Source organism: Chelonia mydas, chromosome 2 (genome assembly GCF_015237465.2).
Source record: "Chelonia mydas isolate rCheMyd1 chromosome 2, rCheMyd1.pri.v2, whole genome shotgun sequence".
Classification (NCBI taxonomy): Eukaryota; Metazoa; Chordata; order Testudines; family Cheloniidae; genus Chelonia; species Chelonia mydas.
In genome coordinates this window covers 172,875,259-172,900,665 of record NC_057850.1, presented here as the reverse complement: position 1 = coordinate 172,900,665, position 25,407 = coordinate 172,875,259, and the positions used below count along the sequence as shown (strand labels likewise).

Genomic DNA, 25,407 nt, shown 5'->3' with positions numbered 1-25,407 from the left:
TCTTGCTTATTTTCTTTACTGTCAGGACACAGATCGACTCGGAGAGCTGCTTCTCTGCCTCAAACTTTCCCTTCTCAGAATCCTGGTCAAAGACGGGTTTTCCTGATGAAAGATAGAGAATCCGTTCCAGAGCTGCATCAGGTCTCTGTCGATACCAGTGTATATAAGCAGTACTAAGGGTTATGCCAGAAACATGACAGTCAATTCGTGCAGTTTTATTTTCTGCCCTGGTGATGGATAGTTGAGATTGTACCAGTACTTGGGCCTCTCCATCTGCAAAGAAAAGAGACAAATGCCATTTAATCTGAAATTGATAGAACATGGAGGATCTCCAATCATTGCTCAGTAAGGTGCCTGCATGGAGAAGCCTAGAGTGCAAAAAGCAACTTACAAGACCAAACTACTGAAGCAACAAGATAAACTTGCAATAGTAACATTCTCACTAAGTTATGATGAGCCTGCTACTGAGAAAGAAAGGAATATGAATTCTGATCTCAGAAAAAGGGAGGGATCACTTGAGTAGAGGAAGTGACTGGCTAGCTATTTCAAGGCAATACAGATATGCGTTTGCCTTACATAAAAGTTCAAAAGTTTTGTGATAGGAACATCTACTAACCTTCCCTCGTGCTATCCAGCAACTCTTCTGACTGCTGCCTTGTTTAGAACTTTTGAAAAAGAGTATCAGATTATTATAACAATAGTTGCAGGTATTGAGGTTGTCTGCACTCCCTTAAAAAAAAACATAAACATCAGCAGATTTGATCAAGCAATAATGTTCTCAGCATGAAAAAGGCAACTAATAGAACTTTTTCAAGCAGTGATGAAAATAGATCACCAAGAGTCTGATGCCAAGTCCATTGAAGTCAATGGGAAGTTCTTCAATTGATTTCAATGATCTTTGGAATAAGCCCCAATTCCTAGGGAGAATTTACTCGGGAATTTTTCATCTTGTCTTAACTCAGAATCCCCTCAAGTTTATAGATCTGATAGAATTGTTGTCAAGGAAAAGAAATCAGTAATCTCTTAAATAAACACATTGTCCTTGCACTTTAATTTGATTTTTGCCTCATCCAAACTCAGAGATGCTTCAATGATTAACTCTTTGTTTTCACCTACATCAGTAGATTCCTGTTGTTTCATTAGGGGTTTCATATGCTGTTTGTGAATTCTGGTGCTATATACACCCTGTCTGGGAGTTTCCCTTTGGGTATCGGTTGTTGTCTATTCCACCCCACTCCACAAGAGTATGTAACTTTTATTGGGTGACCTTCATCTCTGTGCAGAGAGCCAGAACAAGGTCCTTACACTGTTTTAACCCCACTTAAGTCCTATTTTGAGGGTTATAGTGAGAAGTAAGTGCTGTATAAGCCTTGTCCTTGCCCCTCTACAAAGGGCTGAATTAACCCATTAAACTTTACAATAAACTGTTCTGAGAACTCCTTAAAATCTGGAACATTTTGAATATACTTTGAACACTATCCAAAGAAACATAGCAACAAATATACCATATTTCAAAAGCATAGTGATTAAGTATATAGATGGAGTGCTACCGGCTCTGTCCCTGTTTTCGGTGTGGGTCGGTGGGGAGTGGAATATACTTTTTTCCATCAACAGAAACTTCTTATAACCTTTCTTTGAACAGATCTAGCTGGGGAAAGAGAGTTCGGGCCAGATCCCTAAAGGAATTTAGGAGCCTGAACTTGATCATCCGGACAAACTTGGTCTGAATTCCAAGGATTTAAAAATCATAGTTTGTACACAGGCAGCGATTTTCTAATCATGAGACCAGGAATGATTTCACAAAGAGGGCTGTACTGGATGTGGAGGAGTGCGGACGTTTAAATGAGACTGAAAGCCTCCCACTGGAATTCTTGATGATGAGAATTGTCTGAGCCCTGCCTCGTTAATTAAGGGCTGACTTACCTCTGACGCTTATGGGGATGTACAAGGGAGAGGAAGGTTTTGAGTAAGTTGACTCACATTAATAGTCTCATTGACTGAAGTGGGTTTATTCAGGATAGGTGGTGGTTTTCAGAATCAGCTCCTCAGGTAGTCTGATAATGCTCCATCTTCCTCTAGCTCAGTTATATTGAAACAAGAACATTCAATTAGAGTAATTCATTTGCTGTATTCTTACTTTCAAACACATTTATATCCTATTAAATGGCCTTTTGGTAAAAAAAAAAAAAGAGAACCCTATAGATTTTTATCACTTTACTTATATAGAAACATGCAGTTCTAGGATGGAAACGCTGTAATGACTGCTGTAAATATACAATATTCCTGATCAAACAATCTTGCGTCCAAAGAATCAACATCAGCCCTCTTCTTGGCGTCTGAAGAGAGCCCCTGTACAGAAGGTCTAGTTCAGTAGTTCCACAGCAAAAGGGTGAGTCTTGGGTATGGTCCAAAGCTCATTGAAGTGGCTGGGAGTTCTTCCACTGACTTCACTGGACTCTGGATGAAACTTGAAAAGGCCTGTCCTGTAAGGTGGTGAGCACCTGCATCTCCCATTACAGGCAACAGGAACTCACAAGGCCAGGGCCTTATGGCTTTAAATCCCAACAGTAAAATGAAAATCCCATTCCTAATACTAAAATGTGGGGAAAGATTCTTCTGAGTGTACTTGGGGTTTTTTTGTTTTTGTGTGGTGGTGGTGGTGTTTACAAAAAAGCACAATACAATAATGGTGAAATAATTGGAATCCAAACCTGCTAGATGTCTAAACAGTAATTTGTTGGTTTCCTGTCTTGATGATGAAGCCCCTGAAAAGCAACACATCCTGTTTTGTTAAAAGGATGTTTGTGGTATGGGGAGGGAGGGAAGGCAGGGGGGCGGAATTTGCAGTATAAACTTTTTATTCTCAAGACATCTTGTAGCTTCACAAAATAAGCTGTTAATGGTTCAATATTAATTCAGTTAAAAATTTTGTGCCACTGTATCATTTTCTCCCTTCACCATTTGCTCCATGTTACAGAAAGGAGCACATTCTGAAAAAGGTAGACTTGAGAAATCTCAGCTGCTAATGCCTAGGTCCATGTTCCAGATCTTGCTACAGTTCTTTGAAAATTTTGGTTTTTGTTGTTGTTGTTGTTGTTGAGGAACACAGTGGGTTAACTTTGCATTGATGACTGGGTCATAACTTTTGAAAATATACATTGTATAATTGTTGGTACAGTGATCAAGAGACTAGAAGGAAAACAGTCACCCAACTCAAGGATGAAATCTTATTATGACTTGATTGAATTCCATACATAAGTCTGAGAACTACTGAAAATAAACTGAACACTCTGCTCATACAGAGCTTATCCTGTAAAGCACTAAGTAATGCTGGAAGTGCTGAGGTCTCTCAACTCTTATTAGTGTCTACAGATGATGATGATGAGAGCACCCACTAGCTTTTAGAAATAGCTCAGTATCTTGCAGGATGGAGCACCTTTTCCTTTGGAGATTTCAAAGCGCTTTAATCAATCTTTAATGCAAGAAAAAAGAAATGTCAAACATCTTCCTTACTGATGCAGCGGATGGTGTGAATAATACACTTACAAAACTTGCATACGATTCAAAACTGGGTTGAGTTGGAGACACCCGTGAGGACAGAGAAAATATGGAAAACTTTGAGATCAGTGTCATTAAGTTTCTTGCTATTCTATCAGGCATGGAATCATCTGTCAAAGGAGATGATGGAAGCCCCATTTTGGAGATCTTTAAAACTAGACTCGACAAAAAACTAGAAAACACTTGGTAGGGAATAGCTCTGCATTGGCAGGAAGATGAACTGGATGCTGTAATAGGTCTTTTCCATTTCAAACCTCTATGATTTTATGAACCTTAACTACATGTTAATGAAAACTTTGGAAATATATATGTAAGGACCACTCTTCTGTAAATGTCCCATGTTTATGATTTGTTGTGGACCAAATGGTTTCCTTAACATACATACCAAGAACTTGAATGGATATTAATCTATATTGGACATCCTGAACAGTGCCTATAAGTGACAGGCACATGTATGACTCTCTAAATTATATGTGAGTGGTATCATATATAATTCAATGATATTAACAGGAGCCCCACACGTCGATCAACACTACAATAACCAGTTTCATTTGCTCATTTGTAATGATGATAAAAAGTTCTCAGTCAAAGGTGATTGATGGTGAAATGAGCTATCAAAGGACATAAGTGTGAGCCAAAAACCTATCCATTCTCAGGAGCGGCTGGAATTCCTGGAACCTAGGATAAGGTATTCCATTTCTACTCTGCTGTAATGGACATGGCTAGAGGGAGGTACTGCATTACTGTGATCCCTAACTCCCACAGTGGCTCCTTAGGGTCATTCCTTGCAGGGCACAACTAAATGCGCTAAGGTGTAGTGGGAGCAAAACTAGCCACTACCTGACCCCAGCACTATGGGGGCACAGAGATGGCATCCAGCCACCTTTGTCACCAAGCTCAGTCTTGCACCGAGTGCAGTGCAGATGAATGTGAGGATTGGGCCCTTTTCCATGGGAAGGAAGCCCCCCAGGATTTCCTGTGCCCGTCTCACATTTACAATGAAGAGCTTACAATGAAGAGCTTGTAAGAGCTGGCTATTTTAGTCTTAACTCCTCGAGCATGGCACACATGTGCACTCAGAGGAGCCAAGTTAGTTATTTTATGTTGGGCCACTGAAACTGAGAGGCAAACTCCTGTATTGTGTGTAAACTACAGCTCCAGCTATAGAGCTGTCCTGAAAATTCCCAGTGGAGTTGCAAACTGCTGTTTGTTCCAACAAAGAAAATGTCTTCCCCTCATCTTCCCTATTCACTTTACCCTCCCCCCCCCACAAGTCTCTCCCCAGTTATTTATTGTGCCCACCCCATTCTCCCACTCCCCAGTGTCTCTGGTCACCCATTACTTTGTGAAGTCAAATGGGTAGTGACTGCTCAATCACTTGTTCTGCCTTTAGAGATGGAGCCAGTACTGGCAGGCAGTCACTGGATGTCAGCTTTACCTAGTGGGTGGCGCAAACTCCCACTTCCCTGGCTCAGGCAAATCCCTACACAACTTGGGCTGGCCGAACGGGAGTTCACGCTGGCCGTGGTTTGTGGGACTGAGGCTATGCCTGTTCTGAAGGCTGGTGTTCCTGGGCCAGGGGCAGGGCTCAGCCTGCTCTGCTGCAGCAGTAACATGAGAGTTGAGTCCCACACACAGAGCTGTGGTGGTTTTTGTGCAGGGTTGCAGGAAGCTTGTGGCACTGTGTAAAATCCCATGTGGCACAGTAATAGCGGCCGCTGTCTGTCTCTTCCAGCTTGTGCACCACCAAGTTAGAGATGTTTTTTGTCCCATAGGCTGAGAATTTCTCCTTGGGGAAGGCTGCCTCTCGCTTTAACTCCGACCCAGAGAGAGTGAGGTACAGCAGCCTGTGTGGGGCCTCTCCAGCTGAGGCTCGGTACCAGTGGATGTAGGTAGAGTCCGATCCACCAAACACCTTGCAAGTGAATTTGGCAGAATTGCCTTGAACTGGCTGCTTTGTGAGAGAGATCTGCTCCTGCTCCAGGTGAATGGCCCACAGAACAGCTGGAAGGCAAAAAGAGAGAAAGCAACCATGAGGAGACAGCACCTAGACACATTTCCCTCTTCCGAGAGCAGTAACATGTACATGGCCTTGCCACCTTCAAGTTCTTGAGGAAGGTACATGGGCTTACTTATCCATTGCCTTGCACCTTGTATAGCCATTTGTGTCTCTGTAAATGTGAGGGCAAAATGAGTAAAGCCTATCTCTAGTGTGAGTAAATGATCAATTTCTGTTTACACGTGGGCAAAGATGGTGTGAACAATTACACAAGGTACAGAGCAGTGAAGAATCAGACCCTTTATCTGTGAGGAACCATCCAGGATTACAGATCCTGATTTCTCCATTTCAGTACACCAGTTTTATTTCAGTGCAATGCCATTGGCTTTATTGGTACTGTACTAGCATCAAGTTATTACACTGGAGTCGAGATTCAGGCCCATGTTGGGTTTTTTTTTTTTGTTAACAATAAATACAGAATAAAATCACTAACTACAGTTAATGTGTCCAGTAAACTTACCAGGGAAGAGGCAAGCAACGAGGGCTTGCAGACATCCCACCATGTCTCCTTAACTTGCTGCACCTTTTCAGGAAGGAAAGTTAATGGTGCTCAATTTGGTCAAAAGAAAAATAATGTTACCCAGTCCTGTCTGAAGAAAGCAAGAAATGAGGATATTGCTGCTGTTCTTACTGTACCATCTGGTTTCCTGTTGGGTTGGGGGTGGGAGCAGGACGGAGAGTTTGTGAGAGAGCCACTAACCATTTTAGGTTTCAGAGTAGCAGCCGTGTCAGTCTGTATTCGCAAAAAGAAAAGGAGTACTAGTGGCACCTTAGAGACTAACAAATGTATTTGGGCATAAGCTTTTGTGAGCTACAGCTCACTTCCTCGGATGCATTTTAGGTTCTTGGGTCCAGATCCTAATTCAGTAGTTAGGATGATTTCAATGAAAGTTAGGAGACTAAATACCTCTGAGAATTTCGGCCTTAGTGCATTCTCCTTCCATGGACAGAAACATACAGGTAGCAAATTGTAGTGCACTTTCCCACCATTAATGCTTTGTGGTTAAGGCACTGAACTAGGACTCGGGAGGTCTGAACTCAATTCACAGCAATGCCACAAATGCCATGCATGACCATAGGCAAGTTACCAAGAGCCTGAATTTTAGAGGTGCAGAGGTATCCACTGCTTCTGTCAATTTATGCTGGAGGGAGAAGTGCTCAGCTCTTCTTTAAAATCTGGCCTATAATCTCCTGTCCTCCATCTGTAAAATGAGAACTATCTTTTCTTTGAATGTCTTATCTATTTAGACTATAACCTTTTTGAGGCTCTTTCTGTGGTCTAGAGCATATAGCAGAGTGGGACCCCTCTCTTTCACTTGGGGCCCGTAGGCCCTAAATCATGAAAATAACAATTTTACTATTATAGTGGAAACCAAAGGTCCCAATTAGGATTAGGGTCCCACTGTCCTAGGTGTTGTTCAGATGTGCAAAAAGGCCTGGCTCCTGCCCCAAACAATTTACCATCGAATATGAAAGTTATATCCCTCTCCCTCCATCCTTCATATGGAATCAAATAAACCTGAATACATCATTTGTAAAACTCTTAGAGCAGGGAGTATTTTCATCACATGATTATACATTTCCGAGCACAAAGAGGTCTCCATCAGTTTGGGTGCTACCTCAATAGAAATAATATTACTATATTTGCATTTAAAAAATGTAACTAGATAAAAAATGTCCTGCTGCAGTTAAAAAAACAACTGCAAGCACTTGGGTGTTCAACAAATACATATGCAAAGAAGGAAAAGCAAATAAAGCTTCATAGAAACTGGGAGATGCAAAAAGCAGAGCCCACTTTGATGTCCTCTTAGTGCTGTCAAAGTCCACATTACTGTGGTCAGTGCTCAGATACCATGGTGATGGACATTTTAGGAATGCCTTACTGAGACAAACAGTTAGCTGCTTAAATAGATTAGATCAAAAATAGCTACGATATCGAGAATAGAGTAAGATCAGTGAATTACCAATGTAACATAAAATGGATGTTCAGCCAACCTGCTCATTAGTCATTTGGTAACTGGCAAGGAAACTCCCCATGACTTCCTGGAAGTATGAATGCCCTTCTCTTGTTGGGTTTTAAGAGCTTGAAAGTTGTCAGGAATTGTACTGCTTCTCTTGCATTGAGGGCTTCTCTGGGTGTGTATAACATGCAGTAAAGTTAGTTCTGTTACGTTTTGTTGTCTACCCCCGATCCCTGCAGGCATGGCCACAGAATTCCTGCATCCTGTGTATACTAGGGCTCCTACCATTGCTGAGTGTGAAACTGGGGCAAAACTGTTTCTAAGGCCTTAGCTCCCAACCTGAAGCAAATACTCACCAGCAGCTACACACCACACAACAAAAACACTAACCCAGAAACCTATCCCTTCAACAAACCCCGTTGTCAACTCTGTCTGCATATCGATTCAAGGGACACCACCATAGGGCCTAACCACATCAGCCACACCCTCTGGGGCTCATTCACCTGCACATCTACCAATGTGATATATGCCATCGTGTGCCAGCAATGCCCCTCTGCCATGTACATTGGCCAAACCAGACAATCTCTACACAAAAGAATAAATGGACACAAATCAGATGTCAAGAATTATAACATTCAAAAATCAGTAGGAGAACACTTCAATCTCCCTGGACACTCAATAACAGACTTAAAAGTGGCAATTCTTCAACAAAAAAACTTCAAAAAACAGACTCCAATGAGAAACTGCAGAACTGGATTTAATTTGCAAACTGGACACCATAAAATTAGGCCTGAATAAAGACTGGGAGTGGATGGGTCACTACAGAAACTAATTTTCCTCTACTGTTACTCACACGTTCTTGTCAGCTGTTTGAAATGTGCCATCCTAATTACATTGCCCTCATTACCACTACAAAAGTGATTTTTCCTCCCTTGGTATTCTACTGTTGAGAATAGCCCACTTCCACTTTAATTGAATTGTCGCATTAGCACTGCCCCCCCCCACTGGGTAAGGCAACTCCCATCTTTTCATATACTGTGTATATATACCTGTCTACTGTATTTTCCACTCCATGCTCAAATAAAACTGTTAGTCCTTGTGGCACCTTAGAAACTCCTCATTGTTTTTGCTGATACAGACTAACACGGCTACCCCTCTGAAACTTGTCTGTGTTAGTGTTAGTCCCTGAGTGGGTTGTCCGAAGCAGAGATTGAAAGCATGAGCTCAAAGAGCGAGCAGTGTTAGCCAAGGCTGTAGCAGGCTATTCAGTCTCTTTCTGTTGCCCAACCATCGCTAGCGGGAGATAAGAGCATCACACTGAGGGGGTTCATTCAGCATCTTTCTGTACCTTTGTCTACCATTGTTCACTGGGCCAGCAACGTTGCAGATCCAGGGATGGCGACAGTGGTAGGAGGGAGAGAGCACAGTGGATGAGGTGTTTTTACACTGCATGATTTAGACCTTGGTTGAATAGGGTTAAACAGTGAGGTAGCAAAAACTCCTGCACCCTGGTTAGTGTTCCAGTCATTGCTAAAATTTCCTCACAGAACAATTGCTTGTTCTGCCTTTAGGGATGGAGCCGGTATTGCTAGGCAGATGCTGGGGAAGTGGGCCCAGCGCCACTCACGAAGAAAGTGGGATGAATGGGCATCTGCATGGGTGGGTGGAGCTGGGGCAGGAGTCAGTCTGCTGTATTGGCTATGACATGAGTTTGAGAGGCTGTCTGCCCCATAGATAGGGTTGCCTGGTGTCCGCTTTTCAACTGGAACACCGGTTGAAAAAGGACCCCAGCGGCTTCAGTCAGCATTGCTGACCGGGCCATTAAAAGTCCAGTCAGCAGCACAGCAGGGCTAAGGCAGAGTCCCTGCCTGCCCTGTCCCCACATGGCTCCCAGCAGCAGCCAGCATCTCCCTGAGGCCCCTAGGTGCAGGGATGGCCACGGGGGCTCTATGCGCTGCCTCTGCCCCGAGCACCAGCTCCTCAGCTCCCATTGACCAGCATCTCCCCTCCACCTAGGAGCTGGACATGCCGGCCCCTTCCAAGAGTCATGCTGAGCCAAGGTAGGCAGGGAGCCTGCCTTAGCCCCACTGCACTGCTGACCCGGAGCTGCCTGAACTAAGCGCCACCCGTCTGGAGCCTAAACCCCAAACCCTCTCCTGCACCCCTGCCCCAGGCCTGAGCCCCCTCCTGCACCTGAAACTTCTCATCTCTGACCCCCCCAGAGCCTGTACCCCAAGTTGGAACCTGCATCCCCTCCCACACCCCTGCCCCAGCCCGATGAAAGTGAGCGAGGGTGGGGGACAGCGAACCATGAAGGGAGAGAAGATGGAGCGAGCGGGGGGCGGGGCCTCAGAAGGGGCAGGAAAATGGTGTTAGGGTTGCCAACTTTCTAATCACACAAAACCAATGTATAGAGTGGGCTGAGGGTGGGGCTCAGTGAGCTCTGCTGCAGCAGTAACGTGAGAGCTGAGCCCAGCCCCCCAGGCTGTGGTATGTGTGGTTTTGGTGTTTAGGGGGGTTTTTGTGCAGGGCTGCAGGAGGTTTGTGGCACTGTGTATAATCCCATGCGGCACAGTAATAGTGGCCGCTGTCTGCCTTTTCCAGCTTCTGCACCAACAGTTTGCAGAAGCTACGGTCTTGAAAATAGGCGGTGAGTTTCTTGCTGGAGAAGCCGGCGTCCCAGGTAGGATCAGGCTTGGAGTAAGAAAGGTAGAGCATCCTCTGTGGAGCCCCTCCAGTTGGGGCTCGGTACCAGTGGATATAGGTAGAGGCCAATATGCCAGACACTTTGCAAATGAAGTCAGCAGTGCTGCCTGTACCTGGCTCCTTTGTGATGGAGATTGGTACCTGCTCCAGGTGAATGGCCCACAGCACAGCTAGAAGACAAAAGGAGGATAAGGAGCTATGAGGAAATGGCTGCTAGAAATAATCCCTCTACATGGAGCAGTAATGTCTGTCCTATGCAGAGTCCATGCTGCTTAGACTGAAGGGACGCGGGGTTGCTTCTCTGCTGCCTTTCACCTTGTATGTTCATTTAGAAGTGTGCATGGTGAGGGTGAAGTGTGTCATTTCTGACACGGGTGTGAGTGAGAGGACAATTCTGATCTCAGGGTTTTTTCTCTCCCAGGCACAGATGTCAGTGACTACACAAGGGGTAGGGGAGTTGATAACTGGGCCCCTGGTGTGTGGATTATCTGTAAAGTTCCATACACACTCAGGGGTGCTGAGACTCCAGTCTTACTCCACTACTCTCACTAGAGTTGTCCTGGAGTAAAACTGTTGTAACTCTGGGGATCCAAGCCCACAATGCTGCATAAATAACCATAAATGATAAACAGAACTGAGTTGAACAAACTTACATGGCAAGAGGCAAGCGAAGAGAATTTCCAGAAACCCCACCATGTCTCCTGAAATTGCTCTGGCTCCTGAGGAGAAATAAAAGCACAAGAAGTCAATGCTACTCAGTCTTGAGTGACAAATTCTGAAATGCTGAAAGAAAAAGGTGGGAGCAGACTGCCCAGTCCTGAGCAGAAGAGATGAGGTGCTGTCGTTCTCACTGTATCGAAGAGTTTCCAATTTATTTAAGAGTGTGAGAGGGGACACGTGTCAGCCCAGTGTGTGAGCCACTAACCAAAACCAAACTCCTCGCTGCCTTCTCTTCACTGTGTACTAGAGAACTACACAGTCACACGTCTTGATTAGTTGAAGCATACACACTGTAAATAGTTAATGTTAAAAGAATTCTTAGTCAGTAAAACTGGGGAAGGGCCAAACCATGACTGACTCTCAAAAACTCCACACCAGATCCCTCCATCGCAACAGGCAGGAGGTGCTGTCATTGGAAATAAAACACGAAATTATCCCTTCTTGGGAACATCACTGCCTGCTCACATGCTTCCTTTTTTTTTTTTTTAATGAAATGTAAGACAAAGGTCATATTAACTTCCCATCATTAAAGATCCCATGGAACCTTTTGTAAGAGTAGGAGCCTATGCCCAATGCTGAAAGTATTTCTGTGCCTAACTCCCATTAATTTAAATTTGTGTTAGACACCCATAAACCTGGAAGATGTGGGCCCCAGTATCCTTGTCAACTTCCAATTTGAGTACTTCCATTCCTCTCACCTAAACTTCCCCCTGGAGTTTCAGTTGGATATGGTGTAATCCTCGCTTCCTCTCCAAGCTGTTGTGTAGGCTCATTACATTTCACCCCTGAGACAGCCGCATTACAATATAGATAGGCTTGGAAGGATTAGATTTTTATTGTATGCCGGTAGCTATTCATTGCAGAATAGATAAGGGGAGCGAGTATGGTTTGATTTCTGGTATATGTTTTAATATGCATATGTGTTTCCCAAGGTGGTTTGCTATTACGTGTGATGCTATGCATTGAATAATCTCCTTTATTTTTGCCGGCAGGTCTCAAAAGCCAATTACTGTAAGTGCAACACTGATTTTGCTTCTATCATTTATCTTAATTTGCTCTGTCTATCTGCATAGATGACCCCTTCCTCCATGATAATAAATATTGCACCCAATTCCTGCTCGAAGACTGAACAAAATAGCAGCTCAGGTTAGCTAAATACAAATTCAGGCTTCTGGTACCCCCTTGTGGCGAGAAAGGAGTAAAACTCTAGGGAATCCATTTGAATAGGCTAGTACTGAAATATGAAGAATGGTGGTTTCTCAAACTGTAGCTGACAATCTTCTTTGATGTTTTTTTGTATCAATCACTCTTTCTTCAGTGATTATAAAAAAACAACAACACATAGATGAGGTGATTTTTAGTTCCCAGTTCATGCCAGGAAAGAACACGAAGAATGAAGTTTGTAATTCCAGTGTTGGGAAAGTGCTGGATAGAGGAGATCCTATTGTGAAATATGCAAAGACCACTATCAGCCATATGCTAATTGCATTTACAGAAGTGCAAGATCACGGCTGGCTCTGGCATTGCCTGTATGTAACTGGTGTCAGAATTTGGCATAATTCTAATGAGCTGGTGATTCTACTATACGTCCAACAGTGATATTCCTGTAGCTGACATTCTCTAGGCCAGACTCTGCCCTTCATCACAGCACATGTTCAAGAAAATGATGTAATGTTGAGCAGAATTTGACCCACTGTTCCATGGCCCCCAGGCGTCTTCCAGCTGCTGGGGATTGCTGGGCCCAGGATGCTCCTGCCATGCCTACTTTCTCCCATGAGCTTCCCCATCAGCCAAAGTGGAGGGGGAGGTGGTGGTTACAGCACAGAACTGCCATGCTGGTGCTTTGCCACCCGGGGTAGTTCTTACACAAGGGGAATCCTCAGGGCCAGCTATGCCACCAGAATGGTACAAAGTGATGAAGTGGGTCCTCTTGCGTGTGGAATTGCTGATCATCATCTTCTGTAGTCAATGCTCCTGTGAGCTGTGAAGGCAAGGCTGTCATATTATTCAGGGTTCACAGCTCTGCTTTGAAGGAACAGCAGGTCTTCAGCATTATTACTATTTTTCAGGCAAACTCAATGTACTTCAGGGGCTGGGGGAGCAGAGCTGGTGCCACAGCTCTAACTACGTCATCAGCCCCCAGAGCCTCACTCCTCTGTGACAGAATTATTAATTTCCACCTGGGCAATACGGCTCTCTCCAACCTCTGAAGGTTCCACTTTCCATGGCCTCCAAACCCCTCTGTAGTTCACTGAATCGCTAGTTCTTGGTGTTTCTGGATGGACTGAAACTATGTGCATTTCTACCTGTTAACCCTTTCATGGGTGCTGTTAGAACTGCTTGGGAACTTTGTTTCACCAGGATTTCTCATGCTGAGAATCCAAACCTACAGTATTATTTCCTTCCAAAATGACTTCAGCTTTGTAGAATTTGCATTCATTGGAACTGCATCCCCTTTAATCACAGAAAACCTTCCATTGTGTGTGGGTGTGTGTTTCTCACTTGTTCTTCCCTTTCAGTCATTTAAAATGTTGGCTTCTTGACAAACTGAGGAGATTCTGGCTTATTTTAAATGCTGCTGACCAGTTGTATTTAGAGGGGTGGGGTGTGTGCCCCTTATGTCCACTAACACTCGCTGGGTTATAACAGCACAGGCTTTAAGCCCTACCAGAGATCTCCTCCCTGTAGTGATGGGCATTCAAGCTGTCTTTGCTGCCTCCGAGACACCCATGTCCTATCTAAGTGTAAGGTCTGTATGGGATTTAAAGGCAGGTTGGAGAAAGGCAGCGGCTAGATTGATGCTTCTTCTAATGGAGTGTTTGCTAGCCCCAGTGGAGTCTGCTTCCCTCAGCCCCAGACACCAGCCTCAACATCCCAGCCTGCCTCCATGGCAGCAGCACCTTCAGAGGCTTGGAAACCCTAGGCTCTCCGGAAGGAGAAAGAGAAGAGGGGTAGATGGCCTAATAAATCCCACTCTAAGGAGACCTCATGTCCCCCAAAAGGTTCAGCTGAGGCTCCATCTGAGGCTGTATTGAGCCATCAGTACCACACAAGAAGCAGTGTACAGACAGGTCTTCTAACATTGGGGTTCCCAAACTTTTTTCCCTGTGGCTGATATGTGCCGCTGCAATGGGCAGGGTGGCCCACTATTAACGCTTCTTGAGGAACAGTATTAACTTTAATTATTACATGTATATAAATTCTATGTACCCACAGGGAGCCATCTTTCCTCTCCCCTATGACTCCTGGCCTGTCCACCCTGCAGCCTGAGGGCAGATGCCACCCGTCCTCCCAAAAGGCAGTATACCCCATTTATGCTCAGCATCCCTTCCCTTGAAGAGCCAAGGCCAAAAGCACTGACTGGGAGGTGGGGTTGCTGAGGTTCCTTGGTGTTGTCCATCACTGGTGGCAGGCGCAGCACATTCCCCTCGGCTCTGGGACTACCACCTCAGCCCACAGGGCACAGTTCTCCTGCAGCAGGCAGGAGAGTGCTTGATCCAGCTGTGAAGAGATGGGGGGCAGGGGAGGCAGAGAAAGGAGACTGAACCTGTTACCCCAGTCAGAGCAGGGGTTCAGCCCCAGAGAACCCCCAGCCTGGGCCTGGGGTAGAGGGGTGAGGTGAGCGACACAGAGACCAGTTTGGTTGAAGAGGGAAGGTACTGACAGATGGCTCATGGTGAGATGGAGTGGGTGGGATAAGCTGGGTTGTGGCATGTGTAGAGTTAAGGATGTTACGGAAGGGGTGGGGCAGCCACCTTGTGGATGGGCAGTTGGGGTGTGTGGTGGGGAACCCCAGGTTTGCGGGGAATGGGGCAGGGGAACTCTGGGTTTGGCAGGGGAGCCTAAGTTGGCAAAACAGCTGAGCAAGCCCAGCTGCTGGGGACAGGCTGAGAGCGCTCCCCCTTGCAGCTTCATGCTCCACCCTGGGGAGGGATGGATGACTGGGGAGGGCACTGTGCACAGCCTGCAATGGGGGGAATGTGGCTCCTATCATGGACAGCAGAGATGGGAGGGGAGAATAGGACAGGTCAGTGCCCTGGGGAGGGGGCCTCTGACCCTCCCCCCTGAAAAACAGCACACCCACACCCCACTGCTGGCCACTAAGATGGAGGGGACAGCACAGTGCACAGGGGGAGGTCCTGGATATTCCCTACTGCAAACTTAGCAAGTTGCCACCCCCCCACATTGTCTGTCTGCAACCAGATGCTGAGGAAAGGAGGAGGAAACCTTCCAGTTGTGCCTCTGCTGCTCCCCTGACCTCAGCACCCTCCTCCCCAAAATATTCCTCTCTTCCAGACCCTCCCCGCGACACACACTCTCCACACAGATTCTAGCAGGTAGGACAAATGGGCAGGGCTGTGAGACCTAGAGCTGCATTGAAGGGCCAAGGTTGGAAGGGGAATGGAAAGATGCAGTTTGGGGGAGGCAACACCCTTACCTGCCCCCCAATCTCCACTCCTGCCAGTGGACCACCTTGGACTGTATTGTGGGCCACCTTCAGGAACCTCTGATCTAAAGGGTCACTGTACTCCCCGAGCCTCTAGGCTGAAGCGCCAATGTGAACTTTTTGTGGGGTGTTTGGAGGGGTGTTCTGGAGACGGGGTAAAGAACTGACCAGGGTTGCTAGGGAGGGGATTGTGCAGGTAGGTTTAGCGCTGATAAGGGAATCTGTCCCTCCTGGATAAGGTGGTTAATGTACAATGAATTACTTTCATCTCTCAGTATTATCCTAACCAACTCAAACCCACCCTCAAATCATTACACACTCTTATAAAACCCCAAAGGCACAATAGCTTTCCTCCAAGAAGCTCATTTGTCTACTAACAGTGCTTGCCACCACCCTGAGTATGGATCCCTCCCTTCTTGCATGACAGGCTTTTTGAGCTGGGACAGTGTGAGTTCTAGACTGGTGCAGAGGGGATGAGGACAGCACCACAGGGTTCTCTGGTGGCAGAGGAGCAGGAACAGAGCCCAGACATGGACTAGACCCTGAAACAGTCTCTGTGGCCAACTGCACTGGGGAATGTCCTAGGTCCTTGTTTGGGCCCAGGGAATGCGCTGGAGAGGAAATACCAGTGGAGCCAGAGCTGCAGCTGGGAAGTGGCCACTGCTGCCACCTTTGTTGTCACTATGGGGGGAAATTACAGCATAAATGGGAGAGATTTCTGGATTACAAGCAATGAAACTATTGTTATAGAGGATATTGATGTGCTATAGGGTGGCCTTAGCTTCAGTTGCAGATGGAAGCCATGCCAGTTCCCTGGTCCCCCTTCCTCCAACCTCCCCACCATATGTGATCCAAGGGATTCCAAGCAGGGAGAAAAATTTAAATGTGCAACTCTTGATTTATTCTAGCAACTGTTGCACTGATGGTGGGAGGGAATCAGATCTCAGACTACAGGTTTAGGAAGCTTAAGTACATGTTCTTCTCTTTCTATAGCTGTCACACTGTAATACAGTTATTCTAATCCTAGTATTACAGCACTGTGGCATGAAGACTGCATTATAAATCCCAGTGGCTGTACCACGTGGAAGTCCCTTAGTGACAATGGCATACTTATGTTGTCCGTGCAAGGCACAAAGTCTGGGGGGTGGGAACATGGAGGCAGTTTCATTGTTATCAGGTTTCTGCATCCTAGTTCAGAATCCTGATAATGTTTGTTAGAATTTTTTCCCATTTCTGGCTAGTGATGCTAAAGAATTTTTCATAGAGGAGAAAATCAAGACAGTGAGTGATATTACTGGCAGGGAAATCTTCCAGCTCTGTAGTTTAGCTCTCTCCGTTCATCTGATGTGCTGTTCAGGCCACCATGGACAAAATGTCTTCTTGTTGATAAACTGATCTTCCGCCAAAGGCCTGGAAAATTTTCTTTCTCTTCTAATCATTGGACTCCAGCAAACTAGCATCCTCCAAAGGTTGTCCCTGCCAGTAATCGTGTTGAAACCAACATTGGTAAGAGGCCCAACAAATGGTAGCAAGCATATAAAACTACATTCAAGGATGGATTTGATAGGAATGACTTTCCAAAGATTATTAACCACAAAAGGAGGAGGAACTAGATATCTGACTTGTACTATAATTATCTGCAGGACATGGTCAGTCACATGCTGCATTGTACCTATAAAAGTTTGGTTTTACTACACGCTTTTAAATCAATACCTGCCATACTTAAAAACATCAGCTGTATGTGTTGGTCTTATATCTAGCAGAGAGAAAACAGAACGGAGTGTCTACTCCTTAATCTTGCCTCTGAGCTGAAGCCAGGAGGCAGCTGTAATTTTTATACACTTTTGAAAGTCTGTGGCTCAGAACACAGAGTGAGGTTTTTGTACAGGCTGTCTATGGCTTTCTAACACTGTGCCATCCCAATAAGTGCAATAATAAATAGCTCTGTCATTAGGAGTTATTGCATTTACTACTAGGGTAGAGATGGGCTGGTCAGGCTTCTTTTCACAATCAAACTTCTTTTTACTGGTGTCTTTGTCAAAGACAGGTTTTTCAGATGAGATGTACAGAATCCGCTCTGGAGCTTCACCAGGTCTCTGTCGATACCAGTGTATAACAGCACTCCTGAAGTTCTGAATGCCAGAAGCCTCACAGTCTATACGTGAAGTTTTATTTTCTGCCCTGGTAACGGACAACCGAGCTTGTCTCAGACGTATTTGTGCACATCCATCTAGAAGGAGGGCAAGAAAAGAAAACATGAAATTAACATGAATCTGGAGCATGGTGAGTTGTGACTCAGTAATGTACAACTGTGTAGAAAAGGGTAAAAAAAGAAACGTACAAGACAAAACCAAAGCCAGAATAACAACCTGGAGCAGCAACATTTTACAGGTTTTGCGTGGATCTTCATCTATGAGAAATGTGACTGTTGTGCTGGGGTGGAAGGAGAGGTACATTTGGGGACCGGAAGTGACTCATTTAGTTAACATGCAATGCGTTTTGTTGGCTGCATATGTTAATTTAAAATAAGATAGAGTTATGGCTGAAACTCACCAGACTTTACATTTGTCAGAGCATTATCTGGCAAGAAGAAAATTCTTCAGCTATCTTTAGACCAGCGTCAATTGTATTACAGAAGTCTTTCTTTCTTTCTTGCTCTTTTTCATTACAATGGTTCCCAGGAGCCTCTATGCGGATGGTGCCCCCATTGTGTGAGGTACTATACATAGAAATATATGGAGTGACTGTCCCAAAGATCTTCCATCTAAATGGGGATGTCTGCACTGCAGCTGGGTGTGGTAGCGGGGCTGGAATTTGCACACTAAAAATAGCAGGGTTTGGTCTGAGCTCGGGGGCTAGCCTGAGTCTCCAGTGGAGTCATAAAATCCATGCTGCTATTTTTAGAACACTGGCCCAGTAGCACGAGTCTGTCTACCCAGAGCTGGGAGTCTCTACCAGTTGCAGTGTAAACACTCTCACTGGGTTGGAGAAATAGAAACACTAACAAATATACTAGATATGCAGTGTTAAAAGCCAGTTTCTCTGCTGGTATCAACAGCTCCATTGATTTTAATGGGGCTTCAACCATTTGCACCAGCAGAGAATTTGGTACTTAATGTTCAAATATACCGTTTCCCTCTTCCCTCCTCAGCCAGAGTTGTCATTTCCTGGCAGATTTCTTGTAGGATTTGCAGCGGGAGTGGGTCTTGGGGGGGATTTGAAGGAGAAGAGGCTACTGGTTTAGGCGCATGTGTACGTGTGCATTCCACACATAAGTGATGGAAGAAAATACCAAGATGTTTGTGCTCAGGGATGCAGTCTTTTTCCTTGTTTGTGCAGTATGGACCAAATCTGTGATTGGGGGTTCCTAGCTATGACTGCAACTAATACAAAGTTGAAGGGATAGGTAGAGCCATGTTGATGGCACAGTGAAGACTAATTGTCTTGGGGGTTATTTTCTTTCCCTGTTGAATGTGGGAGGTGCTGTGTTGAGTGGTGCTGTTGCCAGTTAGGGTGACCAGATAGCAAGTGTGAAAAATCAGGGCAGGTGGGGGGTAATAGTCGCCTATATAAGACAAAGCCCTGAATATCAGGACTGTCCCTATAAAATTGGGACAGCAGAGCACTCAAACCCTTCTGAAGATATTAAGCACTTCCCAGGATCCTGTTCTCGCTGAGTTTCCCCAGATGTGAAGTAGTGGAATATCGCTTCCCACTTCATGTGATACTTTCCCTCTGTAACATGAATTGAGTCTTGTAAAGTGGCTAATATATCTGTGTGCTAATGCCCTCTACTGAGATAGGATGGACCTGCTCTTGTATATTTGCAGTCAGTGTTGTCCTAGTTCTGAAAAAGGGCCAATTCAACACTAAGATGTTCTTGTTGAATTAATTTACGAGTAACCTCATTTGTTCTTAAACACTTCTTTGTTTCCTTGTGATCAGAGCTAATCCAATCCATGATGTCTTTTTTAGATTGTAGCTCCATTAGTTTTCTTGTGCCTTTCTAGCTTTATTGAATAAGCTATGTTTCCACCTCTGCCCTTTTTTCAAGTAGCTGCAATCACACGCAGATTCTGAAGAATCTGACTCCATTGATCCTCATTGCTCTAACGACTCAGCTTAGACTATAAACCATTGGGGCAGAGACTCTTATTCTGTGACGTTCCCTGAACATTCATGCTAAGATTGCTAGAACTGATATTATTCTGTATAATTTCAGAGTGTAACCTGCTGTCACACCATGTGTTTTCTGCTGAACTGGCATCAGAGACTAAAGAAAGGTTGGTTCTTCAGAACAGAACTCTGTTTTTTTTATTAAGTGAACAGGGGCTAATTAAACAGCAGAAAAGCAGCCTAAATAAACGTACTCCTGTTTCCATTGGAGTAATATCAAAATGTGGTGTTAAGCAGCCAGGCTGGTTTGCAGTGCTGTTTGGTGACTTGTGGTTTGATCCAGAGCCCACTGAAGTCAATGGAAAGGCACATGTGGATCTCAGTGAGCATTGGGTCACGCCCTAACTGGGATCTCTAGGCACTAAGATGAGGCTCTGTACCTGAGCAGGATACTATGGAGGATGAGCCCCAGGTACTGGGGAAATATTTTCCTGCACCTGTGCACTGGGTCCAATGCTCCAAATTTACTTTCATTTGCTTCCTGTATATGTGAAAGAAAGTGTAGAATCAAATGAAGTAAAAATCTTAAATGAACCAAACTGTACCATAGAACCTCTATGGAGAGTAATTCCATGCTTGAATAATAAGGATATATAAGTAGGGATATTCTACTGACCACCTGACCAGGATGGTGATAGTGACTGTGAAATGCTCAGGGAGATTAGAGAGGCTATACAAATAATAATAATAATTAATGGGGGATTTCAGCTATCTCCCTATTGACTGGGTACATGTCACCTCAGGATGGGATGCAGAAATAGTTTCTTGACACCTTAAATGACTGCTTCTTGGAGCAGCTAGTCCTGGAACCCACAAGAGGAGAGGCAATTCTTGATTTAGTCCTAAGTGGAGCACAGGATCTGGTCCAAAAGGTGAAAATACCTGGACTGCTTGGTAATAGTGATCATAACAAAATGAAATTTAACATCCCTGTGCAGGGAGAAACACCAAAGTAGCCCACCCAGGTAGCATTTAATTTCAGGAAGGGGTACTACACAAAAACGAGGAAGTTTAGTTGAACAGAAATTAAAAGGTACAGTGTCAAAAGTGAAATCCCTGCAAAGCTGCATGGAAAGTTTGTTAGAACACCATAATAGAAGCTCAATTTAAATGAATACCCCAAATTAAAAAACTATTAATGGGACCAAAAAAGTGCCACCATGACTAAACAACAAAGTAAAGGAAGCAGTTAGAGGGAAAAAAAATCATCCTTTAAAAAGTGGAAGTTAAATCGTATTGAGGAAAATAGAAAGGAGTATAAACTCTGGCAAGTGAAGAGTAAAAATATAATTAGGAAGGCCAAAAAAGAGTTTGAAGAACAGCCAGCCAAAGACTCAAAGTAACAGCAAAAATCTCTAAGTACTTCAGAAACAGGAAGCCTGCTAAACAACCGGTGGGGCCACTGGACAATCGAGGTGCTAAAGTAGCACTCAAGGAAGATAAGGCCATTGTGGAGAAACTACATGAATTCTTTGCATCAGTCTTGGTTGAGGATGTGAGGGAGATTCCCCAACCTGAGCTATTCTTTTTGGGTGACAAACCTGAGGAACTGTCCCAGATTGAGGAGGTTTTGGAACAAATTGATGAACTAAACAAGTAATAAGTCACCAGGAACAGATGGTCTTCACTGAAGAGTTCTGAAGGAGCTCAGTAGTTCTGCAATTTTATATTTAACTGTGGTATGTAACCTATCATTTCAATCCACTTCTGTACCAGATAACTGGAGGATAGCGAGTGTGACACCAATTTTTTTTAGAAGGCTTCATAGGTGATCCTGGCCATTACAGGTCAGTACCAGGCAAACTGGTTGAAACTATAGTAAAGAACAAAATTATCAGACACATAGATGAACATGATTTGTTGGGGAAAGAGTCAAGGCGGTTTTTGGTGAGGCAGGATTTCCCTTTACAATCTACTAGAATTCTTTGGGGGGGGGGTCAACAAGCATGTGGACAAGGGTGATCCAGTGGATATTGTGTATTTAGATTTTCAGAAAGCCTTTGAAAAAGTCCTTCACTAAAGTCTCTTAAGCAAAGTACGCAGTCATTGGATAAGAGTAAAGTGCACTCATGGATCGGTAATTGGTTAAAAGATAGGAAACAAAGGGTAGGAATATTTAGTTTTCAGAATGGAGAGAGGTAAATAATGGTGTCTCTCAGGGTTCTGTACTGGGGCCAGTACTGTTCACGATATTCATAAATGATCTGGAAAAAGAGGTAAACAGTGAGGTGGCAAAATTTGCACAATGATGCAAAAGTATTCAAAATAGTAAAGTCCAAAGCTGACTGTGAAGAGTTACAAAGGGATCTCACAAAACTGGATGACTGAGCAACAAAATGAGATGAAATTCAATGTTGATAAATGCGAAGTAATGCACATTGGAAAACACAATCCCAACTATACATATAAAATGATGGGCTCTAAATGAGCTGTTACCACTCGAGAAAGAGATCTTGGCGTCATTGTGGATCGTTCTCTGAAAACATCCACTCAGTGTGCAGGGGCAGTCAAAAAAGCTAACAAATGTTGGGAATCATTAGGAAAGGGATAGATAATAAGACAGAAAATATCATATTGCCTCCATAGAAATCCATTGTACGCCCACATCTTGAATATTGTTTGCAGATATGGTTACCCCATCTGAAAAAAGATATATTGGAATTGGAAAAGGTACAGAAAAGGGCAACAAAAATGATTAGGGATATAAAACGGCTTCCATATGAGGAGCAATTAATAAGACTGGGACTTTTCAGCTTGGAAAAGAGACAACTAAGGTGGGATATGATAGAGGTCTAAAGATCATGACTGGTGTGGAGAAAGTAAATAAGGAAGTGTTATTTACTCCTTCTCATAACAAAAGAACTAGGGGTCACAAAATGAAATTAATACGCAGCAGGTTTAAAATAAACAAAAGGAAGTCAACCTGTGGAACTCTTTGCCAGAGGATGTTGTGAAGTCTAAGACTATAACAGAGCTCAAAAAAGAACTAGATAAGTTCATGGAGGATTGGTCCATCAATGGCTATTAGCCAGGATGGGCAGAGATGCAAAACCATGCTCTGAAGTGTCTAGACTAGACATGATAAATCGGTCCCCGCTGGATTGATCGCTGCCCGCTGATCTGGCAGGTAGTGAAGACATACCCTGAATCTCTGTCAAAGACAGATTGCGTTGAGATGAACAGAATCCGCTCTGGACCTGCACCAGGTCTCTGTCTATACCAGTGAATAGGAGCCTTGTCAAAATCCCCAGATACAGAAACACGGCAGTCAATTCGTGTGGCGTTACTTTCTTCTCTGGTGATGGACAGTTGAGGTTGGGTCAGATGCACTCGTGAGGAGCCATCTGTGGAGAAACAATGAAAAAATATCAACATAAAACTGACATCATGTGAAGGCTCTCCAGCTGCTGCTGTCATGGGCCTACGAATGTGGAGAGCCGCGTGTGCAACACACAGGAGCAGACCATAGCCAGAACACAAGTCTTCAGCAGCAACGTTTTTGCTGCTCTTGTTAGACTCCAGTCAAGGAATGTAAATAGTGATCTTGAATGGAGAGAGACATGTAGGTGGGGTGAAGAAGTGACCCATTTAGGTAACCTCCAGTTAAGTGGTACTGGCTGTAGAAGACTTAGTTCAAGATGTCGTAGAGTTACTGTTGCTCAGTATGACGACTTTGACCTTTGGTGAGTGTCAACCGTAGCACTCGCATGAAACAGATTCTTCGGGTGTATTTCATGATCCTTTTATGAATAATGAAGGATCTGTGTTGATGATTATTACTGTTGTTTATTACACCCTGAGGTACTACGCAGGATCTGGGGCCTGGGGTGAAAACAAAGAGGCAAAGTTCTGCCTCAGACTGCTGACAGTCTAAAAAAAGGAGTGACCTTCCAAGCTTGTGGGGAAAGTGAAAAGTAAAAACTAATAATGTTTTTTCCCCATGTCCTTGTTTATGCACAAATACACTGGTTTTTGTTTTCTCCTCACTCATCCCCAAGCTCAGTCATTGTTTGTTAGCATATTTCTTGTACGCCCTGTGGGATAGAAATCTTGCAGAAGAGAAGGAAGTGATGTTCCATATGAGACCAGTCAGGGCTATTCTATGTGACAGTATGGAAGAAAGCATGATTTCATTTGTTGGAGAACTGGATAGGCAGGTGGTGGACCAGAGTGGGAAGTTTGGAAAAAGAGTGAGGAGAAGGAAGCACTGTTGATGGTGCAATTAAAACTGTTGTTGTCTTTAAGTCATTCACTCATTGCTTTCCCTGGGAGAAAGGGAGAGAGAGACGGCATGCCCTCAGATCCCATGGATGCTGGTGGAAGTTGATGGTGTTCACAATGTTTTCGGTGACACTGAGCATCTGGCAGAATTGAGCTGTAGTGCATTTTTGAGTCTTAAATTCTTCAGTGTTTCTCACTACTTAATTGTGATAGTGTGGCCGTTTTACATCTCACTACCCATAACAGAGCTAACATAACTGTATGCTAATGTCCTCCACTGAAATAGGATGGCCTGCTCATGTACACTGAGCCCTGGCCTACAGTACAAACTTATGTTACTATAACTACATCACTCAGGTGTAGAAAATCCACAACCCTGAGCAACAGTTATGCTGACCTAACTCCTGGTACAGACAGCATTATGCTGGTATGGTGTTGGGGGGCGCTTCTCCCATTGACTTAGCTACCAGCTCTCAGAGAGGTGGAGTATCTATGCTGACAGAAGAAGCTTTCTTGTTAACGTAGATAGTGTCTTCACTAAGTGCTACAGCAGCGTTGTCAGTGTAGACAAATCCTTAATTTCACCCCAACTCTTAATTTACAAGCAACTTCATTAATTTTTCATTATTAGTTGTTGTTGACTTGCACTGGGGACTAATCCAATGCAGAGAACTCCATCTACTTGAACTGAAGAAGAACTCTGTTTAGCTCTCTTTTAGTGATCAAAAAGCCACCAAAAAGGTGATGTTCTGTATATTTCAAAAGCCTTTATTATAAACAGACAATTCATTTCTCTGTTAAACACAGAATAAAGCAGCATAATCCCACACAAAGGAATTCATTTATCTGTATAGGGCCTATGTCACATAGTTGAGCAAATCTGGAACCATTTACTAGAGGGTAGTGTGTATGCACATGCACACACCTGCACAGCCTCCAGTTAATTAAAGCATACGACAATTGCTTTTAACGTTCTACACTATAGCACTACTAATTTACATTTATACCGTTATACCCTGATCCAGTCTGTCATGCTTTTACCATCTCCCCTCCTTCAGATTTCTGTCAAAATGCACTCTTCCTGGGAGCCTTCAAAACCTAATTCCTCTTGGTGCTCCTAATGCCTCTTGGGGGCTGTGTGTGTGTGTGTGTGAGGGCGTGGGTGTGTGTGAGAGAGAGAGTGCCTGACCGTATGTCAGAGAGTCGAAATTAAGTAACTAATTTTTTTTTAAAAGCGCGTAAGTCTGAAGATGTGTCCAGATGCATGTCACATCACTGCAGTCTTTGTTTTCCTTCGTTCATTATCCATCCAAGCATTAATCCACATTTCTCTAGTAACTCCTCTCAGTTTAGGGGATCAGCTCTGTGGGGCTGGGACTTTGATCATCTATTTTCTCATAAATTGCATTCACATGTATGGCTAGATAGAAATATCTGCTCCAGGAGAGTGTAACTTTTATATTACATCTCATCTAACAAACTGGTATCGCATACTAAATATGAAACTGTTCTTTAGAACTCAATTTAGTGGTTCTATAAGCAGGCATCTCCTGGGCTAA

General features: G+C 44.2%; 2 long non-coding RNA genes and 2 gene segments (V, D, J or C); 1 reads left to right on the top strand and 3 right to left on the bottom strand.

The window, feature by feature from the left end:
* LOC119565360 lies at positions 1-7,936 on the bottom strand. 2 transcript variants are annotated; one of them, XR_006288862.1, is made up of 4 exons: positions 6,078-7,931; positions 1,981-5,562; positions 392-729; positions 1-273 (listed from the first exon to the last, which is right to left on the bottom strand). It is a non-coding gene; the product is annotated as an uncharacterized LOC119565360 (long non-coding RNA). The 2 variants fall into 2 exon arrangements; XR_006288861.1 differs by having other exon boundaries at positions 392-5,562; positions 6,078-7,936.
* Positions 7,937-9,958: 2,022 nt separating this feature from the next.
* LOC119565358 lies at positions 9,959-11,214 on the bottom strand. The segment is given in 2 exon segments: positions 9,959-10,454; positions 10,938-11,214. Coding segments are annotated over 2 exon segments (486 nt in total).
* Positions 11,215-17,298: 6,084 nt separating this feature from the next.
* Positions 17,299-17,860, bottom strand: LOC122464643. The segment is given in 2 exon segments: positions 17,299-17,681; positions 17,793-17,860. Coding segments are annotated over 2 exon segments (414 nt in total).
* LOC122464647 overlaps positions 17,608-25,407 on the top strand; it is a 49,870-nt gene continuing 42,070 nt past the window's right edge. Inside the window, exon 1 of the long non-coding RNA XR_006288865.1 lies at positions 17,608-17,734. This is a non-coding gene — a long non-coding RNA (uncharacterized LOC122464647). The remainder of the gene's footprint in view (positions 17,735-25,407) is intronic.